Here is a 21,549-nt window from a genome sequence, read left to right on the forward strand (position 1 = left end):
ATATTTTCTATATTTATACATTTGTACATACAGTGGTACCTCTACTTAAGAACTTAATCCATTCCTTGACCAGGTTCTTAAGTAGTAAAGTTTGTAGGAAGAAGCAATTTCCCCCATAGGAATCAATGTGAAAGCAAATAATGCGTGCAAACCTATTAGGAAAGAAATCAAAGCTCGGAATTTGGGTGGGAGGAGGAGGAGGAGGAAGAAGAAGAGGACAGTCGCTGCCAAAGGAAGAAGGTGAGCGGACTCCAAAAAATCCAAAACTTTAAGGCTTAAAAAAAAAAAAAAGAGGGACTCTGAGGTGGCGAGGAGGAGCACGTGCCTCCCATACACCCGTTGTGTGGCTGCCTCCTATACACTGCGCCATAGACAGAAACCCAAGAGGAATGGCAGGAAACTGGCTGGGCCTTCGTGCCGCTCTCAAATTTCCTGGGAAATTTTTCCAGGCGAAAAAATCTTGAACACCCGGTTCTTATCTAGAAAAGTTCTTAAATAGAGGCATTCTTAGGTAGAGGTACCACTGTATACTTCTTTGTAATGTTCCATCTCTTACTGCGAATTTGCATGTCTTTTTTGTGTCCACGTGTACCACTCTGTCCAGATTGAATAATAATTAGAGTCCTTTTGATCATTTAACTCCAGAGTTGATCTGTCCATTTCTGCGCATTCATATATTTTTTTGATTACATTTCCTTATCATGGGGTATCTCTGGGTTCTTCCATTTTTACACGTAAGCAATTCTTGCAGCTGTTACAATGTATAGTATTAAACATTTTACATTCTCAGCTTCATATTTGACACAATGTACATAGAGCCATTGGAGTGCTTGCCTCGTTTGTAACAATGAGGTTACCAATCGGGGATTTCCTGAAGGGTTAGCCTAGACCAGTGGTTCTCAACCTTTCTAATGCTGTGACCCCTTAATTTTGTGGTGACCCCCAACCATAAGTCTAGCCCTAATTCTCCCAACAGAGCTTTAAGCTGATTGGCAGAAAGGTCAGAGGGATACCCCCACTGCAAACATCTGATTGGTTGGATTGTAAAAATATGTTCCAAGCAGTGAAGGCCTACAAAAATGTTTACTACCACACAGTGGCCGTGTCTTATTGTGTGGGTGTGGCTTGATGGTCATGTGACCGGGTAGGAGTGGCTTGCCAGCCGGGTGACCAGATGGGAGTGGTTTGACAATCATGTGACCAGGAGTCTCTTAAAGGTCATGTGACTGGGTGGGAGTGGCTTAGTGACCAAGATAAGTTTTCAAATAGGTGCTTGGACTCTTTTTCAGTTGATTAAGTCACATTATTGGAATAACCACAAAAAGGACAAATGATAGACAGCATTAGTTGTTGAGGAGCACAGTAACATTTGAAGGTTTTGTACTGAACCCACAAGGTTCAGGATGATAACAGATTAGGCAAGTAGCTCAATAAAAGTTCAGTTCTAGATAATGATAAAAATGATTAAAGCATTTATGGGTAAAAACATATTATTTAATTATTTCCTATTTTAAAAGTATTTAAGGATCATACTAAGGTACTAGAGAAGGAAGGACAATCAAAAAAACTATTCAATAAATATTGCATAAAGTTATTACCCCCACTGTGTCCCCCCCCCCTGTGGGGCATCAGCCCATCACTGATTCCAAGGTGCCAGAATAGAAGCTTTAGTTCCTAACACCATGGGAAATTTGTGTTTCCCCATGGTCTTAGGCGACCCCTGTGAAACGGTCGTTCGACCCACAAAGGAGTCCCAACTCCTAGGTTGAGAAGCACTGGCCTAAATGGAGAAGAGCCTAGATTCAGATAGATGTTACATTTTGGTCATATTATCAGAAATTCATATACAACCGCAGCTGCTTTGCAGCAACAGTGTTCCTTGGAATAAAGTAAGATGTACTGTACATTTTATAAACAGATTAAAATAGCCCTTTCGAAGTACAGATGAATTTGGTAGCATTTTAAAGAGGAACAATATGTGTACATGTTTAATTACAATAAAAGAGGTTGTCCAGGACCACTCAGAAGCCCTTGCAGTTAAGCGTGAATTTGAACTGTTGCTTTCTCCCCTTATAATCTGTGAATACACCTCTATGTCTTTGTGAAGGTACAAGCAGCAACGGGCTCCTTAGGGTCTGTGTTTGGTGCAATTCATTCAGTAGAATATTTTGGATTTTTTTTCTCTGCTTGGCTTTCCCAGTAAGATAATGGATTGTGTTGTGTTGTTAGTGGGGAAAAGCATTTGGAAGGGTTTGTTCATTCTTCTCTTGAGCAGTCATTTCAAGTATACACGCAGTCCTCGACTTATAACCACAATTGGGATTGGAATCTCCGACATTAAGGGAAGCGGTGACTAAATGAGTCACACCTGGTTTTGCAAGCTTTTTTGCTCTTCGTGTTAAGCAAATCATATACAGTCAGTCCTCCTTTATTTGTCTGTCATCCATCCATCCATCTAAATCTGTCTGTCTGTCTATCTATCTATCTATCTATCTATCTATCTATCTATCTATCTATCTATCTATCTATCTGTCATCTATCTAGAACATATTTGGAATACGTACTGTGTTCAGTTCTGGAGACCTCACCTACAAAAAGTTATTGACAAAATTGAACGAGTCCAAAGACGAGCTACAAGAATGGTGGAAGGTCTTAAGCATAAAACGTATCAGGAAAGACTTAATGAACTCAATCTGTATAGTCTGGAGGACAGAAGGAAAAGGGGGGACATGATCGAAACATTTAAATATGTCAAAGGGTTAAATAAGGTTCAGAAGGGAAGTGTTTTTAATAGGAAAGTGAACACAAGAACAAGGGGACACAATCGGAGGTTAGTTGGGGGGAAAATCAAAACCAACATGAGAAAATATTATTTTACTGAAAGAGTAGTAGATCCTTGGAACAAACTTCCAGCAGACGTGGTAGATAAATCCACAGTAACTGAATTTAAACATGCCTGGGATAAACATACTGTATATCCATTGTAAGATAAAATACAGGAAATAGTATAAGGGCAGACTAGATGGACCATGAGGTCTTTTTCTGCCGTCAGTCTTCTATGTTTCTATGCCTGGGATAAACATATATCCATCCTAAGATAAAATACAGGAAATAGTATAAGGGCAGACTAGATGGAACACGAGGTCTTTTTCTGCCGTCAGTATTCTATGTTTCTGTCTGTCTGTCTGTCTGTCTGTCTGTCTGTCTGTCTGTCTGTCTGTCTGTCTGTCTGTCTGTCTGTCTGTCTATCTATCTATCTATCTATCTATCTATCTATCTATCTATCTATCTATCTATCTATGTATCAAATTTATATTGCCACCAGCGATGGGCTACGAGCCAGAACGCTAAATTGCGCTCGCCGCCACAGTTCGTAAGTTCTTGCAGTGCCAGCGCGATTTTGCTTCTGCACCTGGAGCCACAGATGCGCCCGTGTAGAAGCAAAAAACCCTCACCGAAACACAGGCGCACCTTCAGCTCCGTGCGCGATTTTGCCGCCTCCACAGGCACAGCAGCAAAATCGCACTGGCCCCGCAAGAACTTACGAACTGCGGCGGCAAGTGCAATTTAGCGTTCTGGCTCATAGCCCACCGCTTATTATCACCTATTCGCCCATGGTGACTCAAGGTGGCTTACAGAATATAAAAACCACATTTAAAACAATAAAAACTAACAAAAAGGATCAAATAAAGGAATATAGTACAATATAACAAAATCGCCTCCAACTCCCCTGCCCTGACGACGGCAGATAACACGGGCCATTTAATGGGCTCCATCACGCTCTGAGTACCCCAGGCCCGCTGGCAGAACCAAGGTTTCAGTGTCTTTCGAAAGAGTATTAAAGCGGGATCCATTCTAATCTGAATCTGGGGGAATGAAATTCCCCAGAGAGGGAGCCACCACAGAGAAGGCCCTTCTTCTGGGTCCCAGCAGGTATATCTCCTATGGGATGGGGCTCGCAACGTTCCCTGCCTCCCCGCTCTGATGGGACTAGCAAGAGACCGTCCCTCAGATAACCTGAGCCTAAGCCATGATTACAACCGAGCCCAAAATTTGTGTTGGCAAGTGAGACGTGAGTTTTGCCCCATTTTTACAACCTTTCTTGCCACAATTGTTAAATGAATCACCGTAGTTGTGAAGTTAGTTACATGGTTAAGTGAACCCAGCTTCTCCGTTGACTTTTGCTTGTCGGAAGGTCATAAAATGGGGATTACGTGATCCCTGGATACTGCAAACGTCATAAATGTGAGTCGGTTGACAGGCATCTGAATTTTGATCCACGTGACCCTGGGGATGCTGCAGCGGTTGCAAGTGTGAAAAGCGGTCATAAGTCACTTTTTTTCATTGACGTCTTAGCTTAGAATGGTTACTAAATGAACTTGTGAGTTGAGGGCTGCCTTACTTGTTATGTGAATCCGACTTTCCCATTGACTCCCACTGAAGATTGTTTGGAAGGTTGGAAATGGCAATTACATGACTCTGTATATGCTGGTTGCCAGGCTACTGAATTTGATAATGGACTGTAGGGACGTGGCAGTTGTCCTAAGTGTGAGGACCAATTATAAGTCAGCACTATTGCAACTTTAAAGTCATTAAGCAAACGCTTGTACATTGAGGACTAGAAACATTAAAATATAGAAACATAGAAGATTGATGGCAGAAAAAGACCTCATGGTCAATCTAGCCTGCCCTTGTACTATTTCCTGTATTTTATCTTAGGGTGGATATAAGTTTATCCCAGGCAGGTTTAAATTCAGTGACTGTGGATTTACCAACCACGTCTGCTGGAAGTTTGTTCCAAGCATCTACTACTCTTTCAGTAAAATAATATTTTCTCATGTTGCTTCTGATCTTTTCCCCAACTAACTTCAGATTGTGTCCCCTTGTTCCTGTGTTCACTTTCCTATTAAAAACATTTATCGCCCTATAGCTTAAACCAATGCTTCTTCATCTGCCTTGGCACAATCAATGCAAAAGATGGAGAACATAATAATGTTCTTCTTTATTCTGTTGTTTTTCTGGGTTTGTTCATTTGCTTGTTTGCTAGGATGATGATCATTCACATAATCCAGATCCAAACTCCAGTAAATCCAGGCTTGTTTTGAATTCTGAATCCAGAAATGGGCAAAGTTTGTTCCAAGGATCTACTACTCTTTCAGTAAAATAATATTTTCTCATGTTGCCTTTGATCTTTCCCCCCAACTAACCTCAGATTGTGCCCCCTTGTTCTTGGGTTCACTTTCCTTTTAAAAATCTCCTGGACCTTATTTAACCCTTTGACATATTTAAATGTTTTGATCATGTCCCCCCTTTCCCTTCTGTCCTCCAGACTAGACAGATTGAGTTCATGAAGTCTTTCCTGATACGTCTTATGCTGAAGACCTTCCACCATTTTTGTACCCTGACTCCATTCATCTGCCATCCCTGGGATGAAATGCTCCCGGTTCGCTCGTCCCTGTCATTGGTCGGAGAGCCAGTCATGAAGGGAGCGCGAGGTTCCACCCACCTGCCCTTATACCGCCATTTGGGTTCTTTTACCCTCTGTGCATGCGCAAAGTGTTCTGGGTATGCACAGAGGGTAAAAGAACCCAAATGGCGGTGTCTGGGCAGGTGGGCGGAGCCTTGAGCTCCCTTCGCGACTGGCTCTCCAACCATTGACAGGCACGAGCGCCTGCACCGTCCCCTCTAAGGCAGAATTGGAGTTGCTTTCAGATCTCTTGAGAAATGTATTAATGGACTGAGAAACCTGAAGCAACTCCTTGCACAATCGGTTTGGCAGCAAATGCTAAGCAAAGTTGCTTTCTGGAATCTCTTGACCTTATTCTTTGATTTGGCTCCTCTCTCCCCATGAAATTCTTATAAGAAAACAGCTTAGATGCATTTGGTTTGGGCTTCTCCTCCTGTCTTACCAGCTTTCCTCCCACTGTTATGGGAGGGGAGAAGGACTGGAAGTGCTGTGGCTGGGTATTGCCTGTACCAGGGGTCGGCAACCCTAAGCACCCAAAGAGCCATTTGTATACCCATTTCCCACAGAAAAGAAAACACCGGGAGCCTCAAAACCCTTTTTGACATCTAAAATGAAGCTACTTAAGCATAAAATGTATCAGGAAAGACTTAATGAACTCAATCTGTATAGTCTGGAGGACAGAAGGAAAAGGGGGAACATGATCGAAACATTTAAATATGTTAAAGGGTTAAATAAGGTTCAGGAGGGAAGTGTTTTTAATAGGAAAGTGAACACAACAACAAGGGGACACAATCTGAAGTTAGTTGGGGGAAAGATCAAAAGCAACATGAGAAAATATTATTTCACTGAAAGAGTAGTAGATGCTTGGAACAAACTTCCAGCAGACGTGGTTGGTAAATCCACAGTCACTGAATTTAAACATGCCTGGGATAAACATATATCCATCCTAAGATAAAATACAGGAAATAGTATAAGGGCAGACTAGATGGATCATGAGGTCTTTTTCTGCCGTCAGACTTCTATGTTTCTACTGTTGCATATATCTTTTTTTTACCTTTTTGCTATGTATAAAAAAAAAACTATAGTGTGTTGCATTTATGTAATCGATCAACTGGCACACATAAAACAATTTTTTTATTTCTGCATGCAACAAAAACATTTTTGAACTCTGGGGGGGGAAAAAAGATGGGTCAAAAAGCTCAATAAATCATGTGCCGGTGTTTGTTGCACATTGGTGGTGGTGAAGCGTGTTTTGAGCGACAGGGAGCCACAGCAGAGGGATGAAGGAGACACATGCAGCTCCAGAGCCACAGATTGCCGACCCCTGGCCTGGACCAGTGGCGCTTCATTTTCTAGGAGATGACTACCCCTTCCTTGTAGAGCTGCTTTGCCTAGATTAAGAATGCTGCGAGCTGTACATTTTGGGCAGGGCTACTTCTTTTACTGGTAGTCCTCGACTTACAACAGTTTGCTTAGTGATCGTTCAAAGTTACGACGGTGCTGAAAAACGTGACTCGTGGCCATTTTTCACAGTTGGCAACCTTTGCAGAGCCCCCCTGATCAGGTGATCAAAACTCGGCCACTTGGCAATGGGTTCATATTTATGACCGTTGCTGTGTCCCAAGGTCATATGATCTCCTTTTGTGATGGAAAGCCAGATTCACTTAACAACCGGGTCACTAACTTAACAACTGCAGCGACTCCATTAACCCTGCTCTAAAGACATTTTTTGCTATACGCTTGTACTGTTTCGGGTCAATATGACCTGACCTATTAATAAAATGTTGATTTTAGCTACTGTAAGTGGGGGGGGGGGGTTGAATACTTATTTCATTATTTACAACTGTGGCAAGCAAAGTCGTAAAATGGGGCAAGCCTCACTTAACAACTGTCCCACTTAGAAATAGAAATGTTGGGCTATTTGTGGTCGTAAGTTTGAGGACTGACTATAGTTTAAATTCCTGGCTGTCCCCTAATTTTTCAGTGTTTGTGGCTCGGCTTTCAAAGTGTTTTGAAATAGGGTTTGCTGCAGCTAAGTTGTAAAATCCCGAATGAGCACTAGGGGGCAGCAAATGGTTACGATTTCTTCTCTTGGTTCTGATGGCTGATTGTATGTGAATTCTTTTTACTTATTTATTCATTGGGTTTGTATGCCGCCCCTCTCTGAGGACTTGGGGTAGTTTACAACATATCCAAAAAACAGTATACAATATAAATATCTAAGATTCAATTAATATAACTAACTACAGTAATACCTCGTCTTACAAACGCCTCGTCATACAAACTTTTCGAGATACAAACCCAGGATTTAAGATTTTTTTGCCTCTTCTTACAAACTATTTTCACCTTACAAACCCACCGCCGCCGCTGGGATGCCCCACCTTCATACTTCCGTTGCCAGCCAAGCACCCGTTTTTGCGCTGCTGGGATTCCCCTGAGGCTCCCCTCCATGGGAAACCCCACCTCCGGACTTCCGTGTTTTTGTGATGCTGCAGGGGAATCCCAGCAGGGGAATCCCAGCAGTGCAAAAATGGGCGCTTCGCTGGCAACGGAAGTCCGGAGGTGGGGTTTCCCAGCGAAGGGAGCCTCAGTGAAATCACAGCATCACAAAAACACAGAGGTCCAGAGGTGGGGTTTCGAGGACTTCGGTGTTTTTACGATGCTGCAATTTCACTGATGCTCCCTTCGCTGGGAAACCCCACCTCCAGACTTCCGTTGCCAGAGAAGCGCTCGTTTTTGCGATGCTGGGATTCCCCTGCAGCATCGCAAAAACACAGAAGTCGGGAGGTGGAGTTTCCCATGGAGGGGAGCCTCAGGGGAATCCCAGCAGCACAAAAACGGGTGCTTCGGCTGGCAAAAGGGGGTGAATTTTGGGCTTGCACGCATTAATCACTTTTCCATTGATTTCTATGGGAAACATTGTTTCATCTTACAAACTTTTCACCTTAAGAACTTCGTCCTGGAACCAATTAAGTTTGTAAGACAAGGTATGACTGTATTCTAAAAACCCTGGAATATTAAAAATAATTCATTCACATTCGAAGAACAAGCATATATCACCCTCGACGGCCAGACACTAAGGTCTAGTATTATGTTGTATCCCATTGGATTCTTCACAGTCCATCTACTGTCGGCCCGTTTAAATCAGTCGCTCCTGGGGTTAATAAAACCAGGTCTAAGTGCTCTTTCCTCTGTAGCTTAAAGGTTAGGCAATCAGAGCATACCGCATTTCAAACTGCCATATAATGCCTTTTCTTGGGCAAATGGTGGTGTTGCTGTGCCTAGCAGCTGTCGGCATTGTTCACTGGAAGGGCTTTGTGGCTTGTTCCGGGAGAGGAAGGAAGGAAGCGGCAACAGCAGCTGCAAGTGGAATTAAACTGAGAATTGGTTAAGTTGCTGGAATGAAACCAAAGAGATATTTGAAGCCTTGACAAATTCATTGTTAGTTGACTGTTTGTAGCTGCCACCCTCAGCGCCCAAATATTTTATTTTCCTCTTTCCTTTCTTACTCTCTGCAACCAAATTTTAATGTTGGAATGTTTGATGGGATAGTTATACAGTGATCCCTTGATTTTCGCGATCTCGTTCTTCGCGAAACGCTATATCGCGATTTTTCCCACCTGATGACGTCACTCCCTTCCTTTCTCATCTTTCTTTCTCTCTCTCTTTCTCTATCTTGCTTCTTCCTCTCTCACACTCTCTTCCTCCCTCTCTCATCTCTTTCTTTCCTTCTCTCTCTTTCTCTATCTCTCCCCCTCTTGCTGGCGGGCGGCAGGCAGGCGGGCGGGCGAGCGGGGGCATCAGCGAGGAAGACCCAGGGAAGGTTCCTTCGGCCGCCCAGCAGCTGATCTGCTCGGCAGCGCGGCAGCAGCGAGGAGCCGAATTGGGGTTTCCCCTTTGCGTGGGCAGCGGGGAAACCCCGATCTTCGTCTGCTCGCTGCTGCTGCGCTGCCGAGCAGATCAGCTGCTGGGCGGCCGAAGGAACCTTCCCTGGGTCTTCCCCGCCGCCCACACAAACTCCACCATCTGCGCATGCGCGGCCATGAAAAAAGGGCGCGCATGCGCAGATGGTGTTTTTACTTCCGCAACCCTACATCGCGAAAAATCTATTATCGTGAGGGGTCTTGGAACGGAACCCTCGCGATAATCGAGGGATCACTGTATCTCACTTAGGAAAATTACATGTGAGACAAACCTGTTGGTCAGGTTTTGTCCTATCTCCTAATTCCAGATGAACCCTTACTTATTATTATTATTATTATTATTATTATTATTATTTATTAGATTTGTATGCCGCCCCTCTCCGAAGACTCAGGGCGGCTAACAACAATAAAAAAGACAATGTAACAAATCTAATATTAAAAAATAATCTAAAAACCCCAATTTAAGAGGCCAAGCATACAAACAAAAGTATCATGTATAAATTCTATAAGAGGTGGGTTTTAAGGAGGTTGTGAAAGGCAAGGAGGGTGGGGGCAACTCTGATATCTGGGGGGAGCTGGTTCCAGAGGGTCGGGGCCGCCACAGAGAAGGCTGTTCTTCTGGGTCCCGCCAAATGACATTGTTTAGTCGACGGGACCCGGAGAAGGCCAACTCTGTGGGACCTAACTGGTCGCTGGGATTCGTGCGGCAGAAGGCGGTCCCGGAGATATTCTGGTCCGATGCCATGAAGGGCTTTATAGGTCATAACCAACACTTTGAATTTTGACCGGAAATTGATCGGCAACCAATGCAGACTGTGGAGTATTGGTGTAACATGGGCATACCTAGGGAAGCCATGATTGCTCTAGCAGCCGCATTCTGCACGATCTGAAGTTTCCGAACACTTTTCAAAGGTAGCCCCATGTAGAGAGCATTACAGTAGTCGAACCTCGAGGTGATGAGGGCATGAGTGACTGTAAGCAGTGAATCCCAGTCCAGATAGGGCCGCAACTGGTGCACCAGGCACTTAAGAACATAGATTTATTTCTTTGCTTATTTGTTTGTTTATTCATGTGTTTGCTTGTTTATATACAGTATTAGAAACATAGAAGATTGACTGCAGAAAAAGACCCCATGGTCCATCTAGTCTGCCCTTATACTATTTTCTGTATTTTTATCTTAGGATGGATATATGTTTATCACAGGCATGTTTAAATTCAGTTACTGTGGATTTACCAGCCTTGTCTGCTGGAAGTTTGTTCCAAGCATCTACTACTCTTTCAGTAAAATAATATTTTTTCACATTGCTTTTTATCTTTCCCCCAACTAACCTCAGATTGTGTCCCTTTATTCTTGGGTTCACTTTCCTATTAGAAGCACTTCCCTCCTGAACCTTATTTAACCCTTTAACATATTTAATTATTAATTATTGTATTTGTATGCTGCCCATCCAATCATTAAATGACTCTGGGAGTCTTATCTTTCAAAAAAAGCCATAAATATAAAAAAATTAAAAATTTAGACTTCGTTTCCCTGAAATTGTCTATAGATTTAAGAACCTAAGAGGGTGATTGGGAAGCCGGATATGTGAAAGATGAGCAGAAATTCTATTTGAAGCTCTTGCTTAGATGTGTTATTGTGTGATCTTTCCCAAAATTGTTGATAACCATTCCTTCGGTCTTCACCCAACAGATTCTGGAATTATACATTAGGGGATTTTTTTTTGCTCTTGTTCAGTCCATCAAGCTGAGTGCTGAAAGTTGCCTTTGTATTATTATTATTATTATTATTATTATTATTATTATTATTATTATTTTATTATTTATTAGATTTGTATGCCGCCCCTCTCCGAAGACTCGGGGTGGCTAACAACAATATAAAAAGACAATGTAAACAAATCTAATATTAAAAACAATCTAAAAAACCCCAATTTAAAAAACCACTCATACATACAAGCATACCATGTATAAATTCTATAAGCCTAGGGGGAAGAGAAATTTCAATTCCCCCATGCCTGACGACAGAGGTGGGTTTTAAGGAGCTTACAAAAGGCAAGGAGGGTGGGGGCAACTCTGATATCTGGGGGGAGTTGGTTCCAGAGGGTCGGGGCCACCACAGAGAAGACTCTTCTTCTGGGTTCCGCCAAATGACATTGTTTAGTCGACGGGACCCGGAGAAGGCCAACTCTGTGGGACCTAACCGGTCACTGGGATTCGTGCGGCAGAAGGCGGTCCCGGAGATATTCTGGTCCAATGCCATGAAGGGCTTTATAGGTCATAACCAACACTTTGTAGCAAGTTTCAGTCTTGTCCCAACTTCATCACTTAGGAAAGAAAGACTTTCGAGTCCATTTATTTGAAGTGAAAGGTTTACTTTTGCTAAACATCAAGTGGTTACAGCAGGGGCGTCGTCACATCATCGTCACATGACATATCGCGACTTTCTGCCCATCTTTGCTAAACCAGGGTTGGGCATGGCCAGTGCATGACAAATCTGTCCCGCGGTCCCTAGTTTCACACTCCTGGGTTACAGGTTAAGCAAAGCTGGATCTGAATGTTCCCATAAAGGTGCACAAAGCCTGCCTTTCCCCCTCTTAGCCCTGGTCGTCCTTCATTGGCCAATCTCATCAGAGTCCAAGGAAATGTGAATCTGGTGTTTTGGGAATGGTTTTGAGATTTGGCACCTCTTTGGTGAAGTTCTCACAGCTTCGGCCTTGATCGCCCAGTCTGTTCCGGATTGGCAGTCTCACCACATTTGGAATACTGTGTTCAGTTCTGGAGACCTCACCTACAAAAAGATATTGACAAAATTTGAACGGGTCCAAAGACGAGCTACAAGAATGGTGGAAGGTCTTAAGCATAAAACGTATCAGGAAAGACTTCATGAACTCAATCTGTATAGTCTGGAGGACAGAAGGAAAAGGGGGGACATGATCGAAACATTTAAATATGTCAAAGGGTTAAATAAGGTTCAGGAGGGAAGTGTTTTTAATAGGAAAGTGAACACAAGAACAAGGGGACACAATCTGAAGTTAATTGGGGGAAAGATCAAAAGCAACATGAGAAAATATTATTTCACTGAAAGAGTAGTAGATCCTTGGAACAAACTTCCAGCAGACGTGGTTGGTAAATCCACAGTAACCGAATTTAAACATGCCTGGGATAAACATATATCCATCCTAAGATAAAACACAGGAAATAGTATAAGGGCAGACTAGATGGACCATGAGGTCTTTTTCTGCCGTCAGTCTTCTATGTTTCTATGCTTCCTGTCACCCTGTCACTCTCCCTCCACCCCATCTTACCTCTACCCCTTCCAGCGTTTTATGGCAGGATGCCAGCGAAGTGAAGAACGCCGAATATTTTATTTATTTATTTATTTATTTATTCAATTTTTATGCCGCCCTTCTCCTTAGACTCAGGGTGGCTTACAACATGTTAGCAATAGCACTTTTTAACAGAGCCAGCCTATTTCCCCCACAATCCGGGTCCTCATTTTCCCCACCTCGGAAGGATGGAAGGCTGAGTCAACCTTGAGCCGGTGATGAGATTTGAACCGCTGACCTTCAGATCTACAGTCAACTTCAGTGGCCTGCAGTACAGCACTCTACCTGCTGCGCCACCCCGAAGATGGCAGACCTGTCACTTAAGATTATTCTGGTCAAATGCAGAATTCAAATCCTTCTGTTTTATCTACTGGCCCCGATCAGCAGGCACCGCAGCATCCTTTCTCCAACAGTCTGGAGGGTTCTGACATTCTCCGGCATTGACGACATCTCCTACCTGACCCCACTCTCTCTTTTTTCCCCCCCTTGCAGGCTTAGTAAGATCACCAACCGCTTGACCCTTCAGCGAAAGAGTCAGTTCATGCAGAGGTTGCACAGTTATTGGACTCTGAAGAGGCAGTCCCGCAACGGAGTCCCCTTGTTGCGGCGGCTCCAAACACACTTGCAGTCGCACAGGAACTGTGAACAAGGAAGGCCGGCTCCCCCTCCTCCGGTGGCCAAGACTGAGCAGGTATGGCTTACACTTGAGTTTTCGGGCAAGGGTGGATGAGGGAAGCACGGGTGTTGTGTCCCCTGCCGTGGAAGAGCCCTCGCTGCCCACTGGGGTGCAGGTAGCCAAGAGCACAGGCCTTTGTTTATTTACTTAACCGACTGGTGCGGCTCCCCAACTCATAACCGCAGCTTAAGACGTATCCACGAGATTTTAAAAAAAACCCCAGTAACGCAGGAAGAGCGTAGCGTGACCGAGACCCGACTCGCCTTCAGTTTTTTCCGGCTATCCCCAAGAGGCGCGTCCAGCAGCCTCGCCCAATATGGCTCGAGTTTATCCATCCGTTTCTCCATGGCTGGATGGGGTTGCAGCCGCGCGGGCTGTCTCGGGAACCGTTCCGAGTTGCCAGGCTGCCTCTTGTTTGGCGAGACTTCCCACAGCCCATGCGGAGGGGAGGAAAAAATTTCTCAGCTTTCACAGCAAAGGTGAGCTGGGGGATTAGCTGCCAAGGACTTGTATTTTGCAGGTAGGAAGCCCCCTGTTCAGTCTTGGCATCTCCTGCTAGAGAATCATGGAACGGGAGAGGCCCACTTCCTCTGAGGTCCTGAATACCGTACGGTAGTTGCTGCTCAAATGGTAGTTAGTGAACCGGCAGGGTGACTTGATAACCAAGTTGTTAGTGCCGTGCCACTTCCCTTCCTTCCTCTGCGACAAGGGGAGGGGGGGGGCAGAAAGCGAACAGTTTCCGGAAAGCGGGTCCCGACGCACTCTGCCCGACCCTCGGCTGGCGGGCGCTTGCCTAGCTCCGCTTCCTTCGGGGCTCCTGGCAGCAGGAGCTGACTTTGCTGCCGTCACACGCCGCGAGCAACGGCAGCCTGGCGCTTGGCAGGGATGCCCCTTCCTCTCATAGACTCTGATGTTCCTGCAGCGAGATAACACAGAGGATAAGAACTGGGCCCTGAAAGAGCAGCTGAAGTCCTGGCAGCGCCTCCGCCACGACCTGGAACGAGCGCGCTTGCTGGTGGAGTTAATTCGCAAGCGGGAGAAGCTCAAGAGAGAGACGGTAACTGTGCCAGGGACGGGAGTTGGGGTGTGTGGGGGGCGGGAAGGCATGGGAGTTCTCCTCTGAGTTACTTTGTGGGAGGGTGGCGGTGGTGGTGGTGGCGGCGAAGGGGGAGTAGGACGCTCCCGGAACACCTGGCGATTGGGTATTTCTTGGAAAGGACCACGACGGATTTTTGCAGTCTAGGCCTTTTTTAAAAAAAAAATTGGAGAATGACACCGAAAGAGGAAGGTATGGCGTTTCCCTGGGAGAATAGAGGAAAAGCAGTAGAATGAATTCAACCGCAAAGAAGGCTTCGTGGGTTTTTTTGGGTGGGGGCATTTGATTTGCATCTAGAGCCGCGGTGGTTAGAAGGCAGTACAGTGTTCCCTCGATTTTCGCGGGGGATGTGTTCCGAGACCACCCGCGAAAGTCGAATTTCTGCGAAGTAGAGATGCGGAAGTAAATACACTATTTTTTGGCTATGAACAGTATCACAAGCCTTCCCATAACACTTTAAACCCCTAAATTGCAATTTCCCATTCCCTTAGCAACCATTTAGATTATTACTCACCATGTTTATTTATTAAAGTTTATTAAAAAAAATATTTATTAAAGGCAGACGAAAGTTTGGCGATGACATATGATGTCATCGGGCGGGAAAAAACCGTGGTATAGGGAAAAAATAGCGAAGTATTTTTTAATTAATATTTTTAAAACACCGTGGTATAGACTTTTCGCAAAGTTCGAGCCCGCGAAAATCGAGGGAACACTGTATTGCAGGCAAATTCTGTCCCCAGCCAGGATTTCAGTCCCAACCGGCTCAAGGCCGACTCAGAATTCCTTCTTTCCAATGTCATTAAAACAAGGATTTGTTTTGGGACAATAGGTGGACTCTGTAAAACGGTTTAGAGAGGGCCGAAAGACACACACTATAGGAGGGTATATACGTCTGTGGCTTATTTAGAAGGTGTTTGTCCTCTCCTTTGCTGCCAGGCTGTTTTCCACAAGGCGAACAAAACCCGCTCTGGGCTGCGCATAACTAAAACTCTGCGTCTCCTCTGGGAGTGGCTCTCAGCCAATGTCCCTGGGGCTCAGCGCAGGTTCGCTTGGGCTTTCACAAAAACAACTTCAGCCGTCGTATCAGGCAAGCTGCCCAAAAGGGCAGCTTGTTTATTAGACAACGATAGTCTCATCGCTGCTCATCGTTTCGGATGCTCGCGGGTACCCTCTGAGGGGCCTGCAAGCACTCCATTCATGAGGGGTGATGAGAAGGCTTTGGGGGCAGGTTACCTCCCTATATAAATAGAGAGCATCTAGTTCAGGGGTGGGCATTTAATTTTGCCATGGGGCCGCATGAGAAGTTGGGATGGTTTTAGAGGGCCAGACTAATATAATTAACTCAGTTCTACCCAATACTGTAAAGACCCAGATCCTGGCCTGACCTAAACACCCAGACCCACTCTACAGACCCCTAATTGTTTGCTTTACGGCAACACGGTGCACCACAGTCACTGCGCTGGAGTGTTTGCGTGGTTTCTGTGCTTGGCTGCTCTCTGTAGGAGGTCGGGGTCCGCTCCAGTGCGAGGATGAAAGAGCTCACTGCGTCTTCCGAGACTCCTCTGGTTTCTGCTTTCCTCTGATTCATCAGGAAAGCCGGAACCGGAGGAGTCCCGGCAGACGCGGTGAGCTCTTTCATCTTCCCACTGGAGCAGACCCCGACCTCCGCAGAGCGGTCACAGATAGCGGGAGGGCCGGATGCGGCCCACGGGCCGCCCCTTGCCCAGGTCTGATCTAGTTGATACCCAAAAACAACAGCCACAATCCCCCCTCACGCTTATAGAAAGTTTGAACCTGGTTTTGCATTGGGGTTAGAGATTGCACTCTTGTAATTCTGTTTCCCCGAAAATAAGGCCCAACCGGAAAACAAATCACAGCATGATTCCCCCCCCCCCCCCCCCAGGATTTTTGTAATATAAGCCCTACCCACAAAATAAGTCCCAATTAATTTAATTTATTAGACTTCTATGCCGCCCAATCCCACGGGATTCAGATGGTCAGACGGACAGATGCATTTAGTAACCGTGTTTCCCTGAAAATAAGACATCACCTGAAAACGAGCCTTCTGAATGTGTCTTTTGGAGCAAAACATTAATATAAGACCCAGTCTTATTTTCGGGGAAACACGTTTATTTTATCAGGTTTGTGGGCACAGATCTCAGGAATGGGAGTTGAGAGTTGAAACCAACACGGATTTGCCAACGTTAAGACCAGATGCTGTTTGTGCCCTTTTTGAGCTCGGCCTCCATTTTGGGCCCTCCTGCTTTCTAACCCCCACAGGGATTCAGAGGCCCCCAAGGTAACGACGGCGGAGCGCTTAGGCCTCCCCGTGCTCAGTAGCGCCTTCCCTTCTCTTCCAGATTAAAATCCAGCAAGTGGCCCTGGAGGTTCAGCTGACTCCCTTCCTCATCCTCCTGCGCCGGACCCTCGACCAGCTCCAGGAAAAGGACACGGGCAACATCTTCAGCCAGCCGGTCCCGCTGTCTGAGGTAACAGAACTCTACGAAGTAAGAACCCCTCCACCCCCAATTTATCTTTTGCTCTCTTCCCCTCCGGCCGAGGGGCTGGTCTTGGGGCTTGCTGGTCCTTTCCTCTGTCCAAGATATACTGCACACACCTTCTTCGTGGCTAGGCCCAAAGCAGCTACGTGTGCCACGCTGGCCAGTAGGCCCAGGTCATAATCCGGAATGTGAGAAACTTTAGAAAAAACAGGCCGGTTGGCATAAACATAACATATGTTGCTGATTTTTATTCAGTGTGCAATAATAATAATAATAATGTGGATTTTCTCATGGTCGTTGGAAGAGAATGCTTGGGTTCAACTGTTTTTTTTTAGTATGCATTTCTAATCCAAGTATTATTATTAATATTATTATTATTCTATTATTCTATTTTATTCTTATTATATTCTTCTATTCTATTTTATTCTTATTCTCTTCTCTTATACTATTGTTATTATATTCTTCTATTCTCATTCTATTCTATTATTCTATTTTATTCCCTTCTTCTATTCTCATTCTATTCTATTATTCTATTTTATTCTCTTCTCTTATTCTATTCTATTATTACTTATTATTATTATTTATTAGATTTGTATGCTGCCCCTCTCCGGAGACTTGGAGCGGTAGTACATTTAGCCCCAGAATCTATACATGGCATGAGCATAAGTAATGGATCTTCCTGTGACTTTTAGCCCCCTGCTCTCAAGCCTGGTATCAGTGGATGGACATTGATTCTAGTTTGGGCCTTGTCTTCAGAACTAAAGCACTGTTCAGGGTCTTATTTATTTATTTACTTAAAAAAAACCCACTTCTCCAGGAGCTCAAGGCAGTGTAGACAATGTTCCCTCGTCCATGTTTCAACAACATCCCCATAAGGTAGCCTGGGCCAGGAGCCAGGGACTGGCCTGAAGTCTCTCCCAGAACTAACTGGACTAAAGTGTTTTTAATAGGAAAGTGAACACAAGAACAAGGGGACACAATCAGAAGTTAGTTGGGGGAAAGATCAAAAGCAACATGAGAAAATATTATTTTACTGAAAGAGTAGTAGATCCTTGGAACAAACTTCCAGCAGACGTGGTTGGTAAATCCACAGTAACTGAATTTAAACATGCCTGGGATAAACATAGATCCATCCTAAGATAAAATACAGGAAATAGTATAAGGGCAGACTAGATGGACCATGAGGTCTTTTTCTGCCGCCAGTCTTCTATGTTTCTATGTAAAGATGGGCTTGGGGTGGGGGGCTCTTTTGGGTCCATTTCCAGCACTTCCATCACCAAGCCACCCAGACACTGGTTTCGATATGGCTTCAGTTCTGGTTGTGGCTGAAGCTGCTATATTTCAGTTGGGGTTTAGGTGTAAGAGGATGTTTCTGGGGTCATCAGTAATTGCAGTTGGAGGGCTCAGGATGGAGAAGGAAGGAGGCTCTGCTGAAGGAACCAGAAGTACTATGGCTCCTCCTTGAGTATCCCAATATTCATGCTTTCCTGGTTTGGGTGACTCTGGATAGACCAGTGTTTCCCAACTTTGGCCACTTGAAGATATTTGGACTTCAACTCCCAGAATTCCCCAGCCAGCATTCGCTGGCTGGGGAATTCTGGGAGTTGAAGTCCAAATATCTTCAAGTGGCCAAGGTTGGGAAACACCGGGATAGACTGACCTTGGTTGTCCCAAGCCTCGTTGGCCTTCAGGTTGCTCTAGAAACCAGCCTTCCTTTATGAGCAGGGCAGATCTGCTAATCTGTGCTGTCCAGCCAGAAAAAAAGGCTTGTTTTCTTCTACTTTCCTGTTTTCCTCACAGGTGGAAATTATGTATGACCTAGTAGAGTCATTCCTCTTCTTTTTTTAAAAAAATTTTTATTTATTTATTTTTATTTACATATACAGTGTTCCCTTGATTTTCGCGGGGGATGCGTTCCGAGACCGCCCGCAAAAGTTGAATTTTCGCGAAGTACAGATGCAGAAGTAAATACACTATTTTTGGTTATGAACATTATCACAAGCCTTCCCTTAACACTTTAAACCCCTAAATTGCAATTTCCCATTCCCTTAGCAACCATTTAGATTATTACTCACCATGTTTATTTATTAAAGTTTATAAAAAAAAATATTTATTAAAGGCAGATGAACGTTTGGCGATGACATATGACGTCGTCGGGTGGGAAAAACCGTGGTATAGGGAAAAAAACCCATGAAGTATTTTTAAATTAATATTTTTGAAAAACCGTGGTATAGACTTTTCGCAAAGTTCGAACCCGCGAAAATCGAGGGAACACTGTATAGACCAGTGATTTTCAACCTTTTTTGAGCCGCGGCACATTTTTTACATTTACGAAACCCTGGGGCACCCTTCCTCCCCTCCGCTCTTTTTCTTTCTCCCTCCCTCTTTCTCTCCCTTCCTTACTCTTTCTTTCTCTATCTCCATCCCTCTTTCTTTCTCTTCCTTCCTTCCTCTCTTTTTTGCTCTCTTTCTCTCTCCCTCCCTCCCTCCCTCTATGTCTTTCTCTCTCTCTCCTTCCCTCCCTCTCTTTCTCTCTCTCTCTCTCTTGCTTTCTTTCTCTCTCTTGCTCTCTCTCTCTTTCTCTCTCTCTTTCTTTCTCTTGTTCTCTCTCTCTCTCTTGCTTGCTTTCTCTCGGTCTCTTTCTCTCTCTCTCGCTCTTTCTCTCTCCTGCTTTCTCTCTCTCTCTCTTGCTTTCTTTCTCTCTTTCTTTCTCTCTCTCTTGCTTTCTTTCTCTCTTGCTTTCTCTCTCTCTTGCTTTCTTTCTCTCTGAGCTTCATGGCACACCTGACCATTTCTCACGGCACACTAGTGTGCCGCGGCACACTGGTTGAAAAACACTGGTATAGACAAATATACAAAGACATTACAAACACATAAAGTTAAAAAACATAATAGGAAGTGGGCAAGCGCGAGACAGATCTGTATAGTGATATTAACTAGATACATTCTCAGTAGCTTATTGTAGATAACTTAGTAACATATATTTGACATATATTGCTAACTATTGATAGTAGTTGAACTGTATAAAAAAGCAAGATAACAGGATAGTCTTAATTATTATAAATATCTTCATCTCTTTTATACAATTTACTTTAACACCAAGTAAATTTCTTTTACATATTAATGATTTAAAATTTTTTTTGGCGAATTTGATCTTTTTTCGAGCCAACGATAAAATATATCCCACCAATTATAGAACAAAGATTCGTCATTGTTCCTTATTTCCATTGTTATTCCTCTTCTGCTTTCATTTTTCTGACCATGTTAAAAGCAACAGCTTCCCCAAATTAACTTTAGCTCCTGCTGATCATATGGTCCCATCCATACCGGTGGGTCCAACTTTTTTTACTACCGGTTCTGTGAGCGGGGCAGGAGAAGGGCACTGTAAAATCTCCCTTCCATCCCCACTCTAGGGGAAGGTTACTGCAAAATCCCCATTTCCTCCCGATCAGCTGGGACTCGAGAGGCAGAGAATAGATGGGGGTGGGTCCAGTCAGAGGTGGTATTTGCCGGTTCTTCGAACTACTCAAAATGTCCCTACTGGTTCTCCAGAACTGGTCAGAGCCTGCTGAGTCCCACCTCTGATCCATACAGGTTTCTTGGCAACAGCCTTAAAAGTGGCTTACAAATGAAAGCGAATATATAGTGTCCCAGGATAATGTTGCAGGATCCAATCGGGGGTCAGCTACCGCAGTGTTTTTCAACTACTGTGCCGTGAGACATGGTCAGGTGTGCCGCGAAGCTCAGAGAGAAAGAAAGCAAAAGAGAGAGAGAAAGAAAGCAAGCAAGAGAGAGAAAGAGAACAAGAGAGAGAGAGAGGAAGAGAGAGAGAAAGAGAACAAGAGAAAGAAAGCGAGAGAGAAAGCAAGAGAGAGAAAGAAAGCAAGAGAGAGTGAAAGAGAGGGAGGGAAGGAGAGAGAGAGAAAGACATAGAGGGAGGTAGGGAGGGAGAGAGAAAGAGAGCAAAAAAGAGAGGAAGGAAGGAAGAGAAAGAAAGAGGGATGGAGAGAGAGAGAAAGAAAGAGCAAGGAAGGGAGAGAAAGAGGGAGGGAGAAAGAAATAGAGCAAAGGGGAGGAAGAGAGAGAGAGAGAATTTTTTTGTCCAAACTTTTTTTAGCCGCTACCCCTCCCCCCCGCTCAATGTGTCCTAGGGTTTCGTAAATGTAAAAAATGTGCCGCGGCTCAAAAAAGGTTGAAAATCACTGAGCTACCGGACCAGAGGTTTAGTCTTCTGAGCTTTTGGATTCTGGTACTGGGAGCCCATCCTGGAACTTCCCTCTCCCAGAATGTGTCTTGCCTTTGATTTCTTTCACGATGTGACTTCCCAGTCTAGCCTGTAGCCCGGAGATTTCCTGCTAGTCTCCCATCCCAAGTGATAGCCAGGTTTGTTTTGGGGATCAGCCAATAGTCTCCCACCTACCGTAGGCAAGAGCCAATGAATGGCTGCACAATTTGCTAATAAACCATTGGTTTATTACAGTGTGTTGAATGAAGCAGCCATTAATCGATGGTCAGGAATGGCAGAGGCTGAAGGCACCTGAATTGGGGGAAGGCTGGAGAGAA

The 21,549-nt window shown here is 44.5% G+C and overlaps 1 protein-coding gene across 9 annotated transcripts in view; it reads left to right on the plus strand.

Annotated features, from left to right (window-relative positions):
• The window catches only part of BRPF1 (bromodomain and PHD finger containing 1), a 58,426-nt gene that overhangs the window by 11,546 nt on the left and 25,331 nt on the right, over positions 1 to 21,549 (plus strand). For 4 of the 9 annotated variants that reach the window (XM_070738011.1, XM_070738012.1, XM_070738008.1 and 1 more), the window contains exons 4-6: positions 13,206 to 13,404; positions 14,312 to 14,446; positions 16,846 to 16,992. In XM_070738011.1, the coding sequence (XP_070594112.1) occupies positions 13,206 to 13,404; positions 14,312 to 14,446; positions 16,846 to 16,992 (481 nt within the window). The remainder of the gene's footprint in view (positions 1 to 13,205; positions 13,405 to 14,311; positions 14,447 to 16,845; positions 16,993 to 21,549) is intronic. The other 5 variants (XM_070738010.1, XM_070738013.1, XM_070738014.1 and 2 more) reach the window with 3 other exon arrangements.

The sequence above is a fragment of the Erythrolamprus reginae genome, chromosome 2 (genome assembly GCF_031021105.1).
Source record: "Erythrolamprus reginae isolate rEryReg1 chromosome 2, rEryReg1.hap1, whole genome shotgun sequence".
NCBI lineage: Eukaryota > Metazoa > Chordata > Lepidosauria > Squamata > Dipsadidae > Erythrolamprus > Erythrolamprus reginae.